Raw genomic sequence first — 22,429 nt, forward strand, 5'->3', positions numbered from 1 at the left:
AATACCTGAGCAGTCGAATGCGTAGAAACACAGAGTGGGATGGTGGCTGCCAGCACGTAGGAGGGGTAGGAAGTGGGGAGTCATTGTCCCATGGGGCCAGAGTTTCAGTTTTGCAAGACGAAGAGTCCTGGAGCTCTGTGTCATAGCAATGCAAATGTGCTTAATATATATAATTACGGCAGATTTTTTTTTTTAAAAAAAAAAACATGCTGACCAAGGGCATTGAATGATCTGAGAAAGGAGGGAGACAAGGAAGCCGGGGAAAGGTGTGGTTCCAGGGAAGGAGGATTAAGGAGATGTGAGGGTGATAAAGGCCGAGTGGGGGCTGGGGCCCCGAGGGAGGACCCGGGCCAGGATGTCTCACGCCCTGACAGCAGCAGGCTCCCAGAAAGCTCTGGGGCAGCGTCCGACCTCTCCCAGGAGCTGCCAAGCAAAGCCAAGGTCTCTTTGTCTTTCGGACTCATCACCTTGACGTCAACCGTGCTCACTGCAGACCCATCCCCGCGTATCTGCCTCCCGATCGGCGGCTGCGCCGGGGAGGAGGGCCTGGCGGGGATACACAGACAGACCGCCCCCAGCAGCCTGGAAAGCCCAGGAGGTAGGTTCCCAGGCTGACTGCCGCCCTGCTCCCCGGAGGGGACACCACTCCCAAGCCTGGGACATGGCCCTCAGGCACTCAGGATGGCTGGAGCCAGAAACCCCCTGGGATGGTCACAGGCCTGCAGGCCTCGGTTCTCAGAACTCCATGGAGCCTCTCGAGGTCAAAGGGCCAGGCTGTCTAATGCAGAAACGACTCTTCCTCCCGAGGCTGCGTCACAGACGGACGGCCGCCATCCCCGGAGAATTGTCTGCTGCCTGGGTGGGGCGGAGGGGTGGGGAGGAGTGGCGTGCTACAGCCTCCAGAAACATTGGACAGAAGCCTAACTGCCCTGATCGCTCACCTGAGGGAGGAGGCCCACCGACTCTGGGGGTGGGGGTGGGGGGCAGGGGGGAGGTGCTGGGACCAGAACCCCAGAACCCCAGGCCCCCAACTCCCAGGCCTGGCTTCCTCACACCAAGCCGCTCCTGAGAATCCTAACTTTCTGCAAAGCCTCTGAGATGAGGTGGGAGGCTGGGGTCTTCCAGGCCCTCACCTCCACCCCCTACTCCCCAAAGCTGCCAGAACAGGCGTCCCCAAACCTGCCTAAACCCCCACATCTTTGGGATAAAGTCCAACGTCTCAAGGTTCTGTGACATGTGGTCTCCGCTGGTTCTCCTCTTTCCTCTCCTGGGCTCTCCGCCGAGCCCGCCGCTCTCCTGAACTCCCCAAACTCCCTTCCCCAGACGCCATCGGGAGGCCCCACTTTCTGTGCCTGCTTCCTCCTCCTCTCTGCCTAGAAGCCTGTTCTTCCTTCTTATGCAGGGCGCCCTCCCCGAGTGACCAGCCGCCTGTCACAGCCTGCTCTGCTCCCACGACCTGGGCTGTGTGCCCGTGTCAAGAGCAGGAGGCTCTCTTCTTAGTTTCCGGCACTACAGCCACGCAGGCCGATACATGTTGATAGAGAAGATGAATACATGAGTTTTCTGCCCACTTAAAAAAATATATATTTCTGCCCACTTAAATATATATATATATATATATATATATATATATATATATATATATATATAATTGATATTTTACAGAGAGGAAGGGAGAGGAATAGAGAGCCAGAAACATCGATGAGAGAGAAACATCGACCAGCTGCCTCTTGCACACCGTCCGTAGACCGACGCTCTATCCACGGAGCCAAACTGGTTTCGGCCCTGCCCATTTTTTATGGTTAATTCACCCAAAGGCTCTAGCACATGGTCTTGACCTCCCACAATGGGTCCCTACATGCCAGCAGCCTGGCCTACGTTATCTTGTGTGATTCTGCGGCGCAGGGGTTAACTTTCCCATGTTACAGATAAGGAACTGATGCCGAGAGGTCCCCTGACTGCCCACTGCCGGGAACTGGTGCCACCAGGACTGGAACCCAGCCTGGCCAGCCTGGCTCGCGCTACCCTGGCCTCCCAGCAATCTGTGAGTGGGGGACAAAGTGTGCCCACAGACCTGGGTGGAATTCTGTAAGCCTGTGCTTTGAGGAAGATGGTTGAGAGGCAGAAAGAGTGGCATCCAGATCTGATGGCCATGAGAGGCCACGAGTCTGGAGGACCTTAGGAAAGGGACCATCCTGACCTGTTATCCCCCAGTGCCTAGCCCTCCAGCCTACGCACAGACCGGGGCTTAGCACACATAGCCAAACACCCCTGACCAGGTGGCTGGATGAGAGAGAGGTCAGCATGTCCCTGGCATGGTCTTCTCCATTCTGCCCGGCTTATGAAATGACCCCGAGAACGCCCCAGGCCTGCAAGTGCCTTCCGGGTGCTTCCTACGTGCTGTGCACGCTCTCTGCCTTCCTGGTGCCCCTAAGAAGTTTTCTAATCTGTAGTCTACATGTGAATGAATTGAACTTATTAGGCAAGAGGTCAAGGTCGAACAGCTGCCTTCCGAGGTCATCTGAACCACTGCTAGATGGCTTTCTCCTCCTTCTTAAAGGAGAAAGCAACCCCTACCCACCCCCGCGTGCCTTCAGAGTCCTGGAAATTAGGAAATGAGGCTCATCATTCCCACGAGTGAGCTGACGCCCTGGGTAACATGAGCTGAGCTACAAAAACGTTCTTGCCGGTTGCACCAGTATCCATTCTGGACGGGAAATAAAACACAGGGGTGGGGGGGGGGGGGGAGAGGATCTAAAAGACTAAAGAAAGTTATTTTCACAGAGATGTCCATAGAAGTAGGATTATTAGTTACAGAACACCTGGAAGCAATCCAACTTTACAACCAAGTGACAGAGGATTGTTAAGGTGGCAGATACCATGCAGAACTTAACAAAGACACAGTTCACTGGTTTATTGTGTTCGTTTAAAATAATGCAGCCAGTTGGCTGGGCATCGTCCCATGCACTGAACGGTTGAAGTCTTGATTCTTAGGGGTGTGGGGAGGCTCACACGTGCAGGAGGCAGCCAATCGATGTCTCTCTCTCCCTTCCTCTCTCTTTAAAAATCAATCAAAAATATTTTTTAGTCCTAACTGGTTTGGCTCAGTGGATGGAGCATTGGGCTGAGGACTGAAGAGTCCCAGGTTTGATTCTGGTCAAGGGCATGTACCTTGGTTGCAGGCACATCCCCAGTAGGGGGTGTGCAGGAGGCAGCTGATCCATGTTTCTCTCTCATCGATGTTTCTAACTCTCTATCCCTTTCAATTCCTCTCTGTAAAAAATCAATTGGGTATATTAAAAATATAGATATATTTTTAAAATATATTTTATTGATTTTTTACAGAGAGGAAGAGAGAGGGATAGTCAGAAATATCAATGAGAGAGAATCATCAATCAGCTATCTCTTGCACACCACCTACTGGGGATGTGCCCGCAACCAAGGTACATGCCCTTGACCGGAATCGAACCTGGGACCCTTCAGTCCGCAGGCCGACGCTCTATCCACTGAGCCAAACCGGTTTCGGCTACATCTATTTTTAGAAAACTTGATTAGATTACAAATGGTTTGGTGACTGCATCATAGTTTTATTTTAAAAATGATTAAATTAAATAAATGCAAACTATAAAACAGAACATTTTAATTTCAAAATAGCATTTGAATGAGAAAGACTCACCTATGCCACTTTATTTTTCCCTTTCCTTTAAAGAATTTTAAATCAATGCTTTTTTGATGAGGTAATTCATGCATATGGTAAAAATGCAGGCACCTAAACATCTAAAGCAATCTACAAAGCAGCACCCGGTAACCCATGACAGTCTTTTAAGAATGTGGTTTTTGTCAGTTTACTAACCTCCAAAGGGACATGGAGAGAAGTAACTTGCTTTATGGTCATTAGGATCTATTTTTGTTTGTTTGTCTGTTTGTTTTTCCCTGCAAGGCTGAAGAAAGCAAAGGTTCAAACAGGAAGAAACCCGGAGCAGAAAATTCACACCATTTCTCTATAAGACACAGCTCCGAGAGGTCCCCTGACTGCCCACTTGGCTGGGACTTCTTGGCTGGGACTGTCCTTCAAGTCTAGCTCAGATCCCTCTTGCTGTAATCTGTGAAAGAAGCACCTAAATCAGGGTGGAGGAGAAATCTGGCCCAGAAAACCATGCGAGAGAAAACCGACTGCCTTCTTACCTGTTCACGCACCGGGGTGCAGTCTTCCAGAGTGTTGCTGTCGGTCTTAACGGGCTCCAGGGCCCAGAGCAGGTTCCTTAGCGGCCGGGGGCAGAGGCCAGGAGGGAGCAGCCACGGCTTCCCCCAGCCCAGGACCCAGGCTTCCCGGCCAATGGGAAGGGCCAGAAAGCAGGCCAGTACAAGGCGATTCAGAAACTGAAGCCAGCAAGGGTGGGGCAGGCCACGTGTTCCCAGCCTGCCTAGAATGTGGAGGAGGAGGAGGCCACAGCCCCACAGGACCGACTGGGAGCTATTCGGACGTGGGTCGTGTTAAGGGGCCACCCCAGCTCCTCTCCAGGACACAATTACTTTAACAAAAAAAACCAAACCTTCTTACAGAACTTAATAAAACTGGGGGCTGTGGTAGCCAGGATGCATGTAAGGCAGGGATGGGGAGTGTCCGGCCTGTGGGCTACATGAGGCCCACGAAATCATTTGGTCTGGCCCTGCCAAGGCATTGGGGGCAAGTTCATTGAAAGATTACTCAAATAGGTCCTCTCTTTTTTTTTTTTCTTTTTTTTTTTTAAATACATTTTATTGATTTTTCACAGAGAGGAAGAGAGAGGGATAGAGAGTTAGAAGCATCGATGAGAGAGAATCATCGATCAGCTGCCTCTTGCACATCCCCTACTGGGGATGTGCCCGCAACCAAGGTACATGCCCTTGACCGGAATCGAACCAGGGACCTTTCAGTCTGCAGGCCGAGGCTCTATCCACTGAGCCAAACCGGTGTGTAGGCCCTCTCTTTCTCCCAGGGTGCTGATGCTGTGAGCACCTGAGGTTCCTCTGGCCATTGTGGTCTCCCTGCTGGCTCAGCTGGGTCCCTTAGGGGAGCCACCCAGAGCTTAAGGAAGCAGGTTCATGATTGGTGGAACCACTTTTTTTTTTTTTTTTTTTTTTACTAATCTAACCTTTCTATTCAAGGATTTCAGAGACTCACAGAATTGGCAAAGTGATGGTGTGGTCTGTGCCAGCCCTCAGAGCGGGGGGGGGGGGGGGGGGATATCAGCTGGGGATGTGGCAGGCATGATCATTGATCAGTATCTCTGTGGGTGGGAGAAGCTCTGGGGGCGTGTGCCCAGTATTGCCATCCCTTTCGGTGGAGAGTTCATTTTGCAATTTCATGATTGCATTGAAGAAAGATTGAGATAGATCTACATTGCTTGAAAAAGTCTAAACGAGATAAAAACATAAGGCAAACACGGGGGGGGGGGGGGGGGGAAGTTTACCTAAATACAGCAGGCTAATTTTAAACTTGATCATTTTTGTATGGCCCTCTAATGATGTTATAAATATCCAGATGGGCTGAAACAGGTTTGGCTCAGTGGATAGAGTGTCAGCCTGTGGACTGAAGGTTCCCAGGTTTGATTCCCGTCAAGGGCATATACTTTGGTTGCGGGCACATCCCCAGTAGGTGGTGTGCAGGAGGCAGCTGACCTATGTTTCTTTCTCATTGATGTTTCTAACTATCTCTCTCTCTTCCTCTCTGTAAAAAATCAATATATTTTAAAATATCCAGATGGCCCTTGACAGAAAAAAGGTTCCCCATGCCTGATGTAGGGAATGAATATTAGACAGAGAAAAAGACCTTCAGTAAAGATCAGTGTTGAGGACCAATCAATGACCCAGTCTCCACGGAGACACAAGCCCAGAGAGATCAAATATCGAACCCAAGATCACACAGCCAGGCTTCCCCACATGGCTCAGAGCCTTTCCTGGTGTAGCATGGCCCTCTGCCCAGCCCCGGCTCCCAGAACAAGGGCACTCTCACTGTGCCTGGGTCAGAGCAAGGGCTGAGAACGACTCTGCCCAGGAGAATTCTGTGGGCTCTGAAGAGGCAGCTCCATCTTCTCCTACTTTTCATAGGAAGCTCTCTGACTCCCTCAAGACTATATTTGGCCCTGGCTGATGTGGCTCAGTTGGTTGGGTGTTGTCCTGTGCACTGCTGGTTCGATTCCCGGTCAGAGCACATGCCTGGGAATGTGCACTTAAAGGTTGCAGGCTCAATGTTTCACTTTCATATCGATGTGTCTCTCTCCCTCTTCCTTCCTCTCCCTTTAAAAATCAATTTTTATGAAAAAGAAGTTGTTTTTGGAATTATGGTAAGGTCATACCCCCAAGGGATCCTTTAGCTCCCCATTAAGTGGACATTGCATGTGGGGGGGGCAGGGAAGGACTGTGTTCAAAGCATCAAACTATCTGACAAGACAATTTGCAGTGTTTCCCTGAATGTGAGGGGCCCCTTATTGACATCTAGGATTCCACAGCACCTAGTCCGGGGAAAGGCTGGACTAGAGGATTTTTAAAAAATATATATTTTATTGATATTTTACAGAGAGGAAGGGAGAGAGATAGAGAGCTAGAAACGTCGATGAGAGAGAAACATCGACTAGCTGCCTCTTGCACACCCTCTACCAGGGATGTGCCCGCAACTAAGGTACATGCCCTTGACCGGAATCGAACCCTGAAGCTTTCAGTCCGCAGACCGACACTCTACCACTGAGCCAAACTGGTTTCGGCTGGACTAGATGATCTTAGCATACCTTACTCTGAATGCCCATTCCTGGCACAAGTGGTTGTTCAAGAAATGGTTTCTTAATGGGATTGACTAAGCTGGATTCCCGGTAGGGCCCTGAACTTCCAGCAGGACAATGATGCCCACGCAGGAATGAGCTGGGCTAATTCCCCACCCCCGTCCCCAAGGCAGTGGCTCTACTGGCCACACCCTCTGCGAGGCCTTGCTGAGGCGCTCTGCCAAGTTGCCTCATACCAGTGAGGCAGCCCGTGGGAGGGCACGAGGCAGGAAAAGTTGATGGGGGAACAGTCATAGGATCTCACTGGGGCCTCCAAGAAGCCTCGACAAACTCTCCCTCGCCTTCTCTGGGGCCTCTTGGCTTGAAAGGATGCCCACTGCTTTTAAAGCATTGCATATAGGACTGCAGTTCAAGATGGAGGTGGCTCCGGGTCTCCCCAGGCTTCTGCACCCGAGTTTAGTGGCCACGCTTCCTGTTACCATGACCTTGGACCATGTCTTATCCTTCCCACTTTACAGACAGGAAACGGGGTCCTTGCTCAGAGATTGGTGAACCCGGGTCATCTGACTCTATCCAGTGCTCTTTGTACGGCCCTCACGCCGACTTGACATTTGGCAGATCTGGTTTCTGATTGGCCTTTCTCCAGGTACAGCAGCAGCTGCTTAAAGAGGAGAGCTTCCCCGGTGTGCCTGTTAACAGCATTAGGCTCTAACAAACCACAGTAAATGTTACTTCTCTTAATTATTGTCACTGCCATGTCACTAGCTTATACATCACACCTATTCAGGGCCCAAATTAACTTGTGAACTTGGCCCAAATGACCTAGTCAAAGGCAACTCTCACTCCCTGAGGTTTTGTTTGCAATCAAAGAAGGGAGCACAGCACGCTCTGCTGGGTGGGCTTGTGCGTTGAAAATTCCATGACTAGCCGAAACCATTTTGGCTCAGTCTACGGACTGAAAGGTCCCAGGTTCAATTCCGGTCAAGGGCACGTACTTTGGTTGCGGGCACATCCCCTGTGGGGGGTGAGAAGGAAGCAGCAGACCAATGATTCTCATCATTGATGTTTCAACCTCTCTCTCCCTCTCCCTTCCTGTCTGAAATCAATATCTATCTATCTATCTATCTATCTATATCTATCTATCTATCTATCTATCTATATATATATATTTTAAACGTTTTGATGATCATGTTCTAGAAGGAAGAATTAGTAGTGGGGAACTGAGATGGGTTTGCCCCTAGGATTTCAACCCAACCTGACTGGGTACTAAAAGAGCTGCTGAACTTGAGTGGTATGGGTGGGGTGAGGTGAGGGAGAGGGGCCTTTAGCTACTTCCAGCCTTTTGTCCTCAAACTGGACATTCCAAACTGGAGTTTTGAGGACTTCATTTTGTTTTGTTTTTGTTTTGTTTTTTATTATATTTTATTGATTTTGTACAGAGAGTAAGGGAGAGAGAGTTAGAAACATCGATGAGAGAGAGTCATCGATCAGCTGCCTCTTGCACACCCCCTACCAGGGATATGCCCGCAACCAAGGTACATGCCCTTGACCGGAATCGAACCCGGGACCCTTCAGTCCCCAGGCCGACGTTCTATCCATTGAGCCAAACCGGTTTCAGCAGGACTTCATTTTGAATAAGAAGCCATGCTCCCTTAATCCCTGCCATACCTAGTGATTTCCAGGTGTGACCATTATCAGCAGATTGTGAGATACACAGACTGTAAAATACACAGACGACCAGCGGAGTAATCTGGGGCAGAACGCAGGAATCTGACCAGTTCAGATGACCCAATGTCCAGCTGGGGTTAAAAACCACTGGAGAGGTTCCTGCAGTCTCCTGACCTAAAACCTTTGGCTACCCAATTTCTCTGGAAGAATCACCTCAATGTCAGCCTCAGAAATGGCAAGGTTATAAAAAAAAAACTCTCCTCAAACTTCTGGGTGCAAACTTTTGAGGAGGTGGCACATAGTAGGTACTCAGTCCATACTGCTGAAATAAATGAATTCAGCAGAATATTCTAGAACAGTGGTTCTTAACCTTTCTAATGCCGTGACCCTTTAATAGTTCCTCATGTAATGGTGACCCCCAACCATAAAATTATTTTTGTTGCTACTTCATAACTGTAATTTTGCTACTGTTAACAAATCATAATGTAAATATCTGTTTTCTAATGGTCTTAGGCGACCCTGCTAGTGGTTCTCAACCTGTGCGCTGACTGAAAATCTAACCCAATCTCCTGGTTCAGGGTTGACACTCAACCATTGAGCCACACTGGCCAGGCCTGATGGTGGCTTTCAAAGCTTCTATAGAAACAACTCTCAGTTGTGCTGGTCCAGACCGAAGGGGAGTCTTCTCACTGCTATGTCACCCCAACTTCACACAGATCCCCAGATGTAAATAAGTCAGCCACCAACACGGAGGTATTCATTGAGTGCCCCCCATGTAGCCCAGGGTAAGCCTCTGTGCACCTCCACTGATGTCATCAGCAGAGCTGGTTCTTCTGAGCTCTGGATATGGTCCTGGACTATATTTTAAGGGTACAACAACTTAAAATATTCACATGCAATATTCCATATGTAAATGAGCAAGTAGGATGATTCATGCAAGCACCCGTCATTTCTATTTTGGAAAGGAATAGAATTTAGAAGTTAACAAGAAAATTGAGAGCTAGATGGATCCCATCTGAAGAATGCTCCCAACATTTCTGGCTTCCCACTGACAGGAAACTTCAGAGGCCACAGCCATGGGAGTGGCTGCCTCCAGAGGCGTACTCTCCCAGGGAGCCGGGTGAGCCCCCGAGAGTCTTCCCAGCCCTGGCAGCTGTCTTTCTAGATACATTAAAAAAAAAAAAAAAAAAAAAAGCAACATTCCATCCATAGTCCAACTTGAACCCCCCTCCCCCAAAGGAATGCTGTTCTTGGCAAGAGATCTTCCAAAGGAAACAACATCTGTGGAGCCTTCATCGGTGAGGTCAGGGAAAAGCTGAGGCAGCGAAACCTTTTCAGTCCTTTGTTTGACCCAAGTTGTAGGCCCTCAACAGAGAGGCAGGATGGGAGCCATCCTAACAACCCAGCACAAACGCCTGTGTCTTGATAGGACCCCTGCTGAGCTCCATGGCAGCTTCCGGCGTGTTTTGCAAGGCTGGACGATTCCCTGTTTACAGGGCTGCTCAACTAAACCAAAGGAGTTGATTAGATCCCCTTAATACCTACACAGGCAGGATTTTTTAATTTAGCCTCATCCTCAATCACTACATATTTAGGATGCACCTGTTGAAGGTCCTGGGGCAACAGCCATGAACTAGACAAAGAGCTGCTCTCAATATAGTCAAGCCGAATTCCTCGTGCCTGTGGTCCAGAAATTCCACTTCCCGAGTCTTCTCTCTTGGCAAGAACAAGCAAACTCAGGGACAGATATGGAGAGGAAGCTCAATGGTGACAACTCCCAGACATGACATCCAAAGCACATGCAACAAAATAAACGAATCAACAAGCAAGGCTACATCAAACTAAAAAGCTGCACAGCAAAAGAAATAATCAACAAAGTGAAAAGACAATCCATTACTTTAATAGCCAAAATGCATAATAAACCCATACAACTCAATAGAAAAAAACAAAACAAAAAACCCAACTAAAAAATGGGCAAAGGACCTGAACAGGCGTTTTTCCAAAGAAGATATACAAATAGGTACATGAAAAGAAGCTCAACCTCATTAGTCATTAGGAAAATACAAATCAAAACTACAATTATCACCTCATGCCTGTCAATGGCCAACAAAAAGATAAGATACATTCTCGTGAGGATATGATGAAAAGGGCACCCTATTGTACTGTTGTTAGGACTGATCCCGTCACTATGGCAAACAGTATGGAGAATCCTTTAAAAATTAAAAATAGAACTCCCAAATGACCTACTAATTCCACTTGGGAATATATCCAACGGAAACAAAAGCACTAACTTGAAAAAGATATCTGTACTCACATGTTCATTTGTAATAGCCAAGACATGGAAACAGCCTGAGTGTCCATTGAAAAACAAATGGATAAAGAAGGTGTAGTATATGCATTAAAAAATGAAGGGGCTCTGGGCCCTGGCCTGTTTGCTCAATGGTTAGAGCGTCAGCCCATGGACTGAAAGGTTGAGGGTTATATTGGAGTCAAGAGCACTTACCTCAGTTGCAGGCTCGATCCATGCCCATATCCGGGCATGTGTGGAGGCAACCAATCAATGTGTCTCTCTCACATCGATGTTTCTTTCCCCCTCCCTTTCACTCTAAAAGTCAATGGGAGCTGAAACCAGTTTTGGCTCAGTGGATAGAGCGTAGGCCTGTGGACTGAAATTAAAGGTCCCAGGTTTGATTCTGGTCAGGGGCACATCCCCAGTAGGGGGTGTGCAAGAGGCAGCTGATAGATGTTTCTCTCTCATGGATGTTTCTAGCTCTCTATCCCTCTCTCTTCCTCTCTGTAAAAAAAATCAATAAAATATATATTTTTAAAATCAATGGGAAAAAAATATCCTCAGATGAAGATTAACAACAACAAAAAAAGGAAATCCAGCCATTTACAACAACATGGATGGACCTTGAGGGTATATGCTAAGCGAAATAAGTCAGAAGACAAATTCTGCATGATTTTGTTTAAATGTGAAATTCAAACACAACAAAATTATCTCTCCTTCCAAAAAAAGTAAACTCACAGAAAAAGAGATCAGATTTTCAGTCATTAAGAGGCAGAGGAGGGATGGAGAGAATGGGAACTGAAGCAAGGTGGTCAGAAAGTACACATTTCCAGTTACACGGTAAAGAAGTACTAAGGATGGAATGTACATGACTATAGTTAACACTGCTGTATAACATGTTAAAATTAGGGAGTAGACTTTTTCTTCAATTTATGAGATGATGGATATAATCATATCACAGTATATGCAAGTCAAACCATTAAACTTAAATAGAGATGCATGTCAATTAGATCTCAATAAAACTGGAAAGAAAAAAAACCTTTCCAACTTTAAGAATCCAAAGAAGGCCCCTCCATTATGAAGCTAAATGCTATCTATATATCCCTTGAAACACTATCTCATCCAGCACCCTTGTGGTGACATCAACAGAGACATCAAAGCAAAGCAGTATAAGGGGAATAAGAGAACATGGGGTATGTATGGGGTGGGGTGGGAAGGAGACTTTATTGGGCCCATAGTTATTTGGTGATTCCTAGAGGAAAATGAGATTCCATTGTGCTGACCTAGGCCCAAATATGAAGAGCTCAGTTTTGGCTCAATAAGCGCACACAGTGTGCTGGGCTGAGTGCCGGGTACTCTTGTATGTACTCATTGTATTCTCACACCAACCCTGCTTATCTCCCTGTTATGGATGAGAAGCCAACTGGCCTGACCAATGTCGTGGATCTAATCAGAGGCACAGACTTGACTGAACTTGGCTGTCTCAACTTACAACTACCCATTCCAGACTTAGTGCTCCAGTCTTCAGAGGGAGGTGCCTAAGAATCCTTATTTTTATTAAGTGGCCTAAAGGATGATTTCCTTGTTTAGGAAAATTTGAGAGAGAAAAATAAAACATACAAAATTTATAATCCCAAGACACAGGGTCACTTGGATTTCTTGGTTAATGTTGAGGTTCTTAGGAACCAAGATGCTATCTTAAGGCTGGGAAACATATGTAGGGACTTCTGTACAGCTGTTATACCTTCCTTTACTTTCTATGGACAGGGAACCAAGACTCAGAAGTTTTAAATGGCTTGTTCAAATCCACTCAGCTGTTATTTGGCCACACCAGCATCAATCCTGTTGCCGGAGTCTAGTTCTCCTTCTACTGTGAACATTTTGGCTGATTGTTTCACATGTGTAAGCTTTCTTTCCCCTGCTGGAATGTCAAGTTCATCTGAGCAGGCCCTGAAGACTTCTGTACTTAGCACAATGCTTGGCATAATCTGCGGTCATCTGTCAACCTTCCCCAATATGGGCCCCTAGTTCTGGGACAATCCCACTGAGTTCCTATAATTTTTGCTGGGCTTTGGGTTACAGAGGAATAAAAATGAATCTGTAAGCACAAGACAACCCAACATAAATTTCACCCTTGATTGGCCTACCTGTAGCTCGCCAGTAGGGCAATCATCAGATGACCACACATTTCCAGTTGTGGTGTAAGATCTAAAATTAACCCTCAATATTATGTAAGCGAGAAAACCAGAAGGGCTTCAAACGGCCTAACTGCAAGTTTCCCTCCTCACTCTGCTCTTGTGGATAATGTTCCCTCAACAACCCTACTGATCAAAGGACCAGGCATGGTTCCTGCTTATATCAATTCCCGGGAGTCCCTGGACTTATTCAAACAAGGCAATCACATTCTCCCATAGGAACCAGGGGGTACCCATCCTCTTAATACCACTAAGCCTGCCTGCCTCTCACAGCCCCTAGTTTACTGGGTTCCTGAGTGCAACCCCCATGTGATTATATTAATAACTAATAAACTGCCATTTATCATTTAAAAAAGATGGCTCAATTCCAGATTCTATACAGAGATCCCATTTTCCTTTTGTACATACCTCCCACTACTATAAAAAAAAAAAAAAAGAGTAATTCAGAAAAGAGGGTAGGAACAAGGAGGCACTGCTCAAACATCTGTTTCTCAGTCCAATGCATGTCAACATCACACAATCAGAGACTAAATGAAATGAGTTTAGGTGGGAGCCACAGGAAAAGCGGACCCTGCACAAATGCCATTTAACAGTATTGTGTACCATGCAAATCCTTGAACTGAGAAAGAAAACTTATTTGGGGATCCAACTCCTAGCAAAATCTGAGTCTCTATTAACCACTGATCTAAACCCAAATCATAATTAAAGGGATCCAGCCCTGCTGGTATAGCTGTGGTTGAGTATCAGCCTATGAACCAGGATGTCACGGTTGGATACCTACCTGGTCAGGGCACATCCCGGATTGTAGGGGTGCAAGAGACAGCCGATCAATGATTCTCATCATTGATGTTTCTCTCCCTTCCTCTCTGAAATCCATTTTAAAGGTGTTTCTTAAAGGAGGGATTCACACCACATAGGGAACACCATCAGGAACCCTCTGCCTCAGACTGAGTTGCTTTGGGTCAAAGTGTTTGTCTAGCACCCCTATTCCTGATTTTAACCCAATGCTGAGCCACAATCTACTCAACAAAAGAGGCCCTGGCCCGTTTGGCTGTGGATAGAGCATCAGCCTGAGGACTGAAGGGTCCCAGGTTTGATTCCAGTCAAGGGCACATACCTGGGTTGTGGGCTTGGTCCAACCAGCAGAAGGCAGCCAATCCATGATTCCCTTATCATTGGTGTTTCTCTCTCTCTCTTCCTCTCTAATAAAATCAATATAAAAAAGTGGCTGAGCACATGCACATAAAAGAACATTCACTGTATGAAGTAAATGTTCACTGAGAATAGCAGAGAACTTAGCTCTCTCCACGTTCAGCAAAGCTGCCTGAAAGACCAGGGCTTCCCACACAGCTGGGCAGGAGGAAGGTGAATCCTTAGGTGTGGGCTAGAAAATTTGAGGCTGGCTCACTTCCACCTGACAGGCTACCTTCCTCACACCACAAAGGCCCTCCAGAGCCTGCCTGTATGCTGCAGACAGCCCCCCTAGCTACCCACGTGCCTTTAAACAGGTACCACATAAACTGACTCCCTGGGGCAGGTTAATATCTGGGTGCTCTGTACTTACCGATCCTTCCTAGTAGTCATGGGCAAAAAAATCATTACAGGAGCTGTTAAGGGAGCATCTGTTGAGACTACCCAGATGGAATTCATGCCAAAGCCTACACTCTAAGACCTTGAAGTAGAAGCTAAGACAGAAGAGAAAAAACTCAGCCATTCTTGCTCAATATCTGGGAAGAGGCATGGTTACTAAGCCAAGTTCATCTGCACAGAAGACTAAAGAAAGCCAAAACCCGTAATGCTGAAAGCAGGCGGACAGGGTGCAGAAATCCATTCAGGGAGCTGGAAAGGAGGAAGATACTCTCAGCTCTTCCTGCTCCAACTCAGGCTCAATTCTCCCACTAAATTATCATCCCTAGAAAACACACATGGACACCAACTACCTCAAAAACTAGGTTTGTATTTCTGTTTAGGTTTCAGAGTGGCAGAACTCAAAGAGTTATACTATATCCAACCTGGTCCCCACATCAGCTTGCTTGCCTCCCTCCCTCCCACAAAGATAACATTATACAAAACTTTATTTACAGAAAAACCAGTTAAAAATTAAGGGTGTGTACAAAAGTAGACATGAGAGCCAGAGTGGGGCTTACGGGGCATTGTATTCCACACTGGACCCGGGGCAATATGTTACCGTGTTTTCCCGAAAATAAGACCTAGTGCATGGAAAGATAAGACATCCCCTGAAAATAAGACCTAGCGCAACTTTGGGAGAAAAAATTAATATAAGACACTGTCTTATTTTCGGGGAAACGGTATGTACCAGGCAGGGAGCAGCACAGCGAATCTCAGTGCCAGTTTCAGGGGAAACCAATCACTCTAGGGGAAGTCTTAATTATCCTTCTTCTGCCATATGGGTTCAGAGCCAGGTAGCGAGGAAAACAAAACACAAAGTCTCTGACAAGCCCCACAGAAAAAAGAAGGGCTCAGAAGGCATAGCGGGTCCGGATGTCCTCAAGCTTCTTGGACACCTCAGGGGGGGTTCGGTCCAGTTCTTCAGAGACATTCTTTTGTTTGTTGGGCTCCATAGAGTTGAACTGCTCACAGAGGTCTCCATCAATCACATTCTAGGGCACGGAAAAATGGGAGCAAAAGAAAAAGGTTAGATGGCAAAAAAAAACGGCACATGCTAAAGCAGCAGCTGCAAGCAAAGCCTTTACTCTACAGATACCTTAACCCATTCACAGAGGAAGGAGCACTGCTGCAGTGATTCTTAGCAGCCTGTATGTCTATTTTTCTGCTAACATGCTGTTTGGATTATTGTTGCTTTGTAGTATTTTTTGAAATAAGGGAGTGGGATATCTCCGGCTTCTTTCTTTTTTCTCAAAATAGCCTTGGCTAATTTTTTTACAGTTCTGGCAAAACTCCATCACTATGCCACATTGCAGCAATTTTAAGGTAGAAGTTCCTAATTTACTGTAATTATTCTGCATTCCAAATAGCCATCAAGTCATCATTTTGTTTTGTTTTTTGTTTTGTTAATCCCACCTGAGGATATATTTTTTCATTTAATTTTAGGGAGAGTGGAAAAGAGAGGCAAAGATAGAGACAAGCACTGATGCGAGAGAAACATCATTTGGTTGCCCCCTGCATGAGCCCTGATCAGGGCCCAGGCCAGGGAGGAGCCTGCAGCCAAGGTATGTGCCCTTGACTGGAACTGAACTGACGCTCTATCCACTGGGCAAAACCAGCTAGGGTCAACCCATCATTTATTTATTTATTTATTTATTTATTTATTTATTTATTTATTTTTATATTTTATTAACTTTTTTACAGAGGAAGAGAAAGGGATAAAGTTAGAAACATCGATGAGAGAGAAACATCGATCAGCTGCCTCCTGCACACCTCCCACTGGGGATGTGCCCACAACCAACGTGCGGGCCCTTGACTGGAATCGAACCCGGGACCTTTCAGTCCACAGGCTAACGTTCTATCCACTGAGCAAAATCGGTTTTAGCTCAATCAATCATTTTAACAGTCTAACTTTGACCAATGTTTCACGTGAAACTTCACCTGAAACCCAAAGCTTAGCTGTCTGTTTTCTGAAACCATCAATTAATCAACACTCTAGCTTCATTACTCTGCAACTGTGTGCGGGTGGAGCCTAAAGGCTAGCATTCTGACTCAGGGAGAATCCAGCAGGCCCAGGACAGGCATGGTGAGGAGCTGGCAGCCAGTGGGGGCTACGCAGTTGAGAAGGGGACTATTCTGATTTTAAAATGTGTGTGTGTGTGTGTGTGTGTGTATACTTTTTTTTTTTATTGACTTGGGAGAGGAAGAGACACAGAAACATCAATGATGAATCACTGATAGGTTGCCTCCTGCATGCCCCTACTGGGGATTGAGCCCAAAACCTGGGCATGTGCTCTGACTAGGAAATGAATAAGCGATCTCCTGGTTTATAGGCTGATGCTCAACCACTGAGCCACACTGACCCAGCAGGACTATTGTGATTTTTAAGGGAGCAGAAAGACCAAAGAAAATAGTGGTTAAATGGGGTGATTTCCCCTTTTCAGTCCACATTTCCAGCAGAGACCTACCTTAACAGGGAAGTAATAGGAGCGGAAGCTGAGGTGGTCTCGCCCACAAAGAGGAGGATGCTCAGACCGGAGGTGCATTTCCACGTGCTGGAAGAAGTCATGGTCCTGGCAAAAGGAACGGAGAACCTGTGACTGAGAGGCGAAAGTGACCTCGACTACTAGTCTGTGGTTTCCAGAAGCACAATGAGCAGAAAAGCCAGACTTTCATCATATTAAACATCGAAATCACTCCTCTGATGACCAAAGGTTGTCATGCTACAGCAAAAGAGCTAAACCCCGAAAGAAAACCTCCTTGTTCTTGTAAAACATGAAAACACCGTGTGTAAAGAGTAGTTTGTGAAGTCAGATTCTTTATGCTTGCTTCTTTGGTTAGAATAACTAAACCAAATTTAGCTAGTCCTAGACTTGACTCTTAAGAGACAAAAAGTGCCCCAGTCCTATCATACATACCATCATTCCTAATCTGTGGAGTTTGGTCTAGGGCTTTGGCTTATAATTAACCCTATACCCAGACAAGGCTTTTCCCATGGGGCTAAATAAATGAATCGGGATTCCTATCTCCTTAGGCATTTTTGTCAGCTTATGAAATTTCCAGAACACTAGTTGCAGGTAGGGACAATGGATTTGCCCCCTTAAGCAGATTTAGCACAAAGAAAGCACTTTGGGAAGGCAAAAGCCAGGGCAGAGTGGGAGAATTCACCTCATGAGATGTGAACGGAACAAGGATGCCGATTCCTCCGGACAAGGTGGTGTAGACAAGCGATTCTGAGCCTCCAGGGATTAGTGTCGTCTTCTGTAACGACAGCACTGTCTCCCCCACATGATAGTTCATGATCACCTCTGCCTGCAAGTCAAAAACAGACCAGTTACTGTGAGGACCTCAGGAGCCGGTTCTCCATTCCCATGAGCAGATTTCACCTCTCAAAACCCCCACATTACTAAAATTTATGTTAAAAATGTTCTTAACATTTAGAGCTTAATGCCCTTATAAACATGCAGACATGAGGTAATTTCTGACAAACAGCCAACCCTAGGCATGCTCCCAAAAGGAAAGGTATTTTTTGAAGTCCACAGATGTTCTGTTACAGAAGCAGAGTAGGGCCAGCACACACCTGAGAAGCGCTGGAGAGAATGATCCTATGCAGCCATCGTTTGCAAGGATCTCACTATGTTTCAAAGAGATTTTATGCTGCTAAATGTTTCAGAAAAATTTCTACTCCAGCCTAGCCTCGGAAGCCCAAAAACGGGATAGTGAGTGACTTGAACACTTTAAGTCAAACCCAGTGTCCATCTGTCACAGGCTACATACTATCAACTTAGGGACTTCCATGCATGCAAGAGAGCACATGTAGTGTGGTCACATGCACTGTGGATAATTCACTAAAACATGCTTCCTCGGTGCAGGTCAAGGGAACTGTGCTGCACAGGCTGGTGCCTCTCCTTTGGGCCCCTCCTGAACCTTACCTTCTGAGAGGCCCCATTGAGCAAGCCCCGGTCCCACAGGGCTTTGTTTCCTGTGGGGTCCTCATCCACTTCGTCATTGGTGTTAGGTGGGAGCCTCACCTACAAGGAAGTGACAAATCACAGCGCTGGGTCCCGCATCTACTTACCCGGAACACCAATCAACACGTGCGCCCCAGGTCCTTGCAAGTAAACCTTGGGGCACTGACTCTGGCAGAGGCCTGAGCCCGTCCCCTGCACCTATGCTGGTGTCCTAGGAGTGAGAAACTCAAGACATTCAACCCATGAGCAAGAGCAAAAAACAAAGACCACAGAACATAAACAAGAGAAGTCAGATGGGGCTTAAAACAATAAACTAAAATCCAGTCAAAATGTGAAAATAAATATTAGGCATTAGCTCAAACGGAACTATTATTATTAAATCATGTCCCATGGGGAAGAGGGAGATAAAAAGGGGGCGGGGGGAAAAATCTAAAAAATGGATAACATTTAGAAGAACACAAAGTTCTTTTTAGAGTGAGCCTTAGTAGGGCTAAATTGTATACCCAATTTTATTTTCCATACTAGAGATCATATCCTGGATTCTCGCCTTTAGCACAGACGAAGCCAGCTTTTATACACAACATTATATCCCAAGTAAATATCAACTCACCACACAAATGTTGCCAAACTTGTCTGCCCCAGCCACAGTGTCATAATCGAGAAGGCTAGCCGTAGTGACCCACCGGGGGTAGGTGTCATCGGCGAAGATGATGAGCTGGTTCTCATTACGCTTGTAGCGAACCCAGATGAAACTTTCTTGGACGTCAGACACAATTACCCTGTGCCCGATAGTCTGGATCCCAGAGATGTAATTGGCAATATGCTGGAAAAAACAAGGACAACAGTGGGTATAACCTTGAGCTCCCCTAGCCTAACACCAGGACAGGAAGCGCACCTTGAGGTCCCATCTCCCCCCGCCCCCGTCAACAAGCCCCCCTTGGCCCCCCCAGCAGAGGGCGTGGCCTCAGGTCCCCTGTCCCCTGACAAGCCCCACAGGGACAGGAGTGGGGACCCGTGGAGGAGGACAGAAACATGGTTCTTAGTTTAAAGAAATCAAGAAACCCATCTTCTCAGGCCTGTCTCAAGTCTCAGGGGCCTAATTCTGAACCTGAAATTAGATGACTGTAATAAGGTCCTAACAAAGACCGATTTTAACATTGCCATGCCAATGCCTCCCCTTCCTTCCTCACTAGCTAGATCTGGGCTTTCTACCATCATACTTACCTTGTTCTCACATTTTCGAAGTAACTTCTTTTTTCCCAGGTCATAGACTCGCAGAAGCTTCCCCACCCCAATCAACACCCTTCCCTGGAATGGAGCAATGGCAGCAGGGACCTCTTCCACTGGAGTCTGAGGAAAAACAGGTAATGCAGCTATTAGAACATGCCAGCCTCACCCTCTCAACCCAAAATGCCTTTTATAGGCATCTGCCAGAAAGACAGACAGCAAGTCAAGTGATTATCTTTTGCTCACCAGGGAAATAAACCAACAGACAACACTTTGAAACAGGATGTGTGGGTAAGCAGATTCCACATGCTGCATTGCACCCAGCAAGTAAGTCAATGCCACAAGTCAAAAGAAGTCCTGTTCCCGATGAACAGACTCAGAGCACATGCTAATTCAGCCAGTGCCATTAACGAGCAGTGAAGCTTCAAAATCTGCAGTTTGTGGAGGAATAAACAGCCAAGGAGAGCTAGTGATATCTTAATTGTGAGGGAGACACAATGAGCTTAGTACAAAGAAGGGTCTATGAAATAATTACTTTCTAAAAGATTACCCCACCACCACCTCGATGGGAGGGTTGGAGAAGCCATAGGAGACAACAGGAATTATTTTTCTTTAATTTTAAAATTATAGTAAAATAGCTCAGGCCAGTGTGGGTCAGTTGGTTGAGTATTGTCCTGTGCACCACAAGGTTGCTGGTTCAATTCCTGGTCAGGGCACATAACCAGGTTTCAGATTCAATCCCCAGTTGGGGTGAGTATGGGAGGCAACTGTTCGATCTTTCTCTCACTCTCTAAAAATCAATAAACATATTTTAACAAATTATAATAAAACATACATAACATAAAATTTACCATTTTAACCATTTTTAAGTATATAATGCATTGGCATTAAGTACATTCACATTGTTGTGCAACCACCATCATCATCCAACCCCGGAACATTTTAAATCTTTCTAAGGGAAACTCTAACCATTGAACAGGAACTAACTCTCCAGAGAATACTCTTTAAACTGATGAATTTTGATCACAAATTGCTGCCTGCTTAATAAGACTAGTAAACAAGGAGCCAGTTCAGTGTGAATGGTTAGCACACAGGCAGCAAAGCTTCACTGGAACATGCAGGCCCCGGTAGCATTTTCCATGTGCTACCAAGAGATGGATCAGAATCAATGAGTTGGCGCCCAAAATGCTCACCAAAAGACCTGATCCACAAGTTAAGCAAAAATGGGAGAGTGTAGTAGGATATAAGACCCAGTAGAACCACTGGCTGGTTCCTACCTTGTGCAAAAACTCCAGTTTTTCCCCGTTGTTCACAAGCTTGTAGGTATAGACAAAGCCGCCTGCTACAGATCGGGGGTTCAGGATCAGGTCTTTGGCCACGCCCACCAGCACATACCAATCCTCACCAGTGTTGGAGAACCTGCACACGGCCACACTGCACAGAGGAAGAAGCAGGAGTTAAGCAGCAGTCACAGCCCAGAAAACTCCTGTCCCAGATCCAAGACGTTGGATGTTCCGGACTCCTTACCTAAAAGCAGCTTCGTTCTGTTCCAGCTGGACGAGGTCCAGCGTGTTACCCTGAATAGGATTCATCACTCGGATCACAGAGGCCCACTGCCCATTGCCAGCCTTGGGCGCTCCAAAAATGGACTCAGGGAGGTTTTCATTGAGGAACGCTGCTGCCATCTCTGCAGCTAGCTCACGCTCATCCTCCCCTGCTGCTTCCACCATTTCCTTAAAAAAAAAAAAAAAAAAAAAAAAAAAGGAAGAGTTGGTGTATTCAGAAGTGGGTGCTGGGTTAAAGTGGATAAGTAACAAGAACACCCCCAGGGACAGTCCATAATCTATAAAACAGCAAAGTCTGTCAACCATATCAGAATTTCCCAAAATGAGCAGAAACCGGTTTGGCTCAGTGGTAGAGCGTCGGTCTGCGGACTGAAAGGTCCCGGGTTCGATTCCGGTCAGGGGCATGTACGTTGGTTGCGGGCACATCCCCGGTAGGGGGTGTGCAAGAGGCAGCTGGTCGATGTTTCTCTCTCATCGACGTTTCTAGCTCTCTAGCTCTCTCCCTTCCTCTCTGTAAAAAATCAATAAAATATATTAAAAAAAAAAAGAAAAAAAAAAGAATTTCCCAAAATGAAAATATTAAAGGGAGAGGTGCACAGACAAGAGGAAGAGGGAAGGTCACTAAAGGAGACACCAGTACTTCCCATCTAATTTCCTTCGCTTATTCTACTGAACTTCTCTCTTCCAGACCAAATATAGTTTTACATGATTGGGGATACTTGCCTTTGGTGAGAAATGATTTCTGGAAGGAGCTTGTGTTATGGGGAATATGAAAGCTATCTTTGTTGGGCCCAAATCCAGGAAACACGTAACAGACTGTTTTTGGAAACTCAAGGACTGAAGAACTCTGTTCCAGAGATGGAACTAAATATTGAATAAACCCAGGTCAGTGTATTAGTCCTGAAGTCACAAGAAAACCTCTAAAACCAAGGACTTAGACAAAGGGCTCTGCCTTGAAGGACCCGAGAAGAGCCTGGATCTTTAACATAAAAAATAGCCCTGGCTGGTTTGGCTCAATGAATGAAGGGTCCTGGGTTTGATCGCAGTCAAGGGCACATACCTTGGTTGTAGGCTTCCCACCCTGTCCTGGGCCCTGACAAGGGCTCGTGCAGGAGGCAACCAATCAATG

At 46.4% G+C, this 22,429-nt stretch overlaps 2 protein-coding genes across 3 annotated transcripts in view; both read right to left on the reverse strand.

Annotated features, from left to right (window-relative positions):
- Positions 1-4,353, reverse strand: part of IL34 (interleukin 34) — a 70,191-nt gene extending 65,838 nt beyond the window's left edge. Inside the window, exon 1 of the mRNA XM_084906780.1 lies at positions 4,186-4,353. The gene's annotated coding sequence lies outside the window, so the exon portion shown is untranslated. The remainder of the gene's footprint in view (positions 1-4,185) is intronic.
- Positions 4,354-14,848: 10,495 nt separating this feature from the next.
- The window catches only part of SF3B3 (splicing factor 3b subunit 3), a 39,566-nt gene continuing 31,985 nt past the window's right edge, over positions 14,849-22,429 (reverse strand). For both annotated transcript variants that reach the window (XM_084906681.1, XM_084906682.1), the window contains exons 19-26: positions 21,263-21,468; positions 21,013-21,169; positions 19,733-19,858; positions 19,119-19,331; positions 18,470-18,568; positions 17,706-17,849; positions 17,006-17,110; positions 14,849-15,532 (exon numbers count right to left, since the gene is read on the reverse strand). In XM_084906681.1, coding sequence (XP_084762807.1) covers positions 15,392-15,532; positions 17,006-17,110; positions 17,706-17,849; positions 18,470-18,568; positions 19,119-19,331; positions 19,733-19,858; positions 21,013-21,169; positions 21,263-21,468 — 1,191 coding nt within the window. In that variant the 3' untranslated portion in view covers positions 14,849-15,391. The remainder of the gene's footprint in view (positions 15,533-17,005; positions 17,111-17,705; positions 17,850-18,469; positions 18,569-19,118; positions 19,332-19,732; positions 19,859-21,012; positions 21,170-21,262; positions 21,469-22,429) is intronic.

Source organism: Pipistrellus hanaki, assembly GCF_964339955.1.
Source record: "Pipistrellus hanaki genome assembly, chromosome: 15".
In the NCBI taxonomy this organism is placed as follows: Eukaryota; Metazoa; Chordata; class Mammalia; order Chiroptera; family Vespertilionidae; genus Pipistrellus; species Pipistrellus hanaki.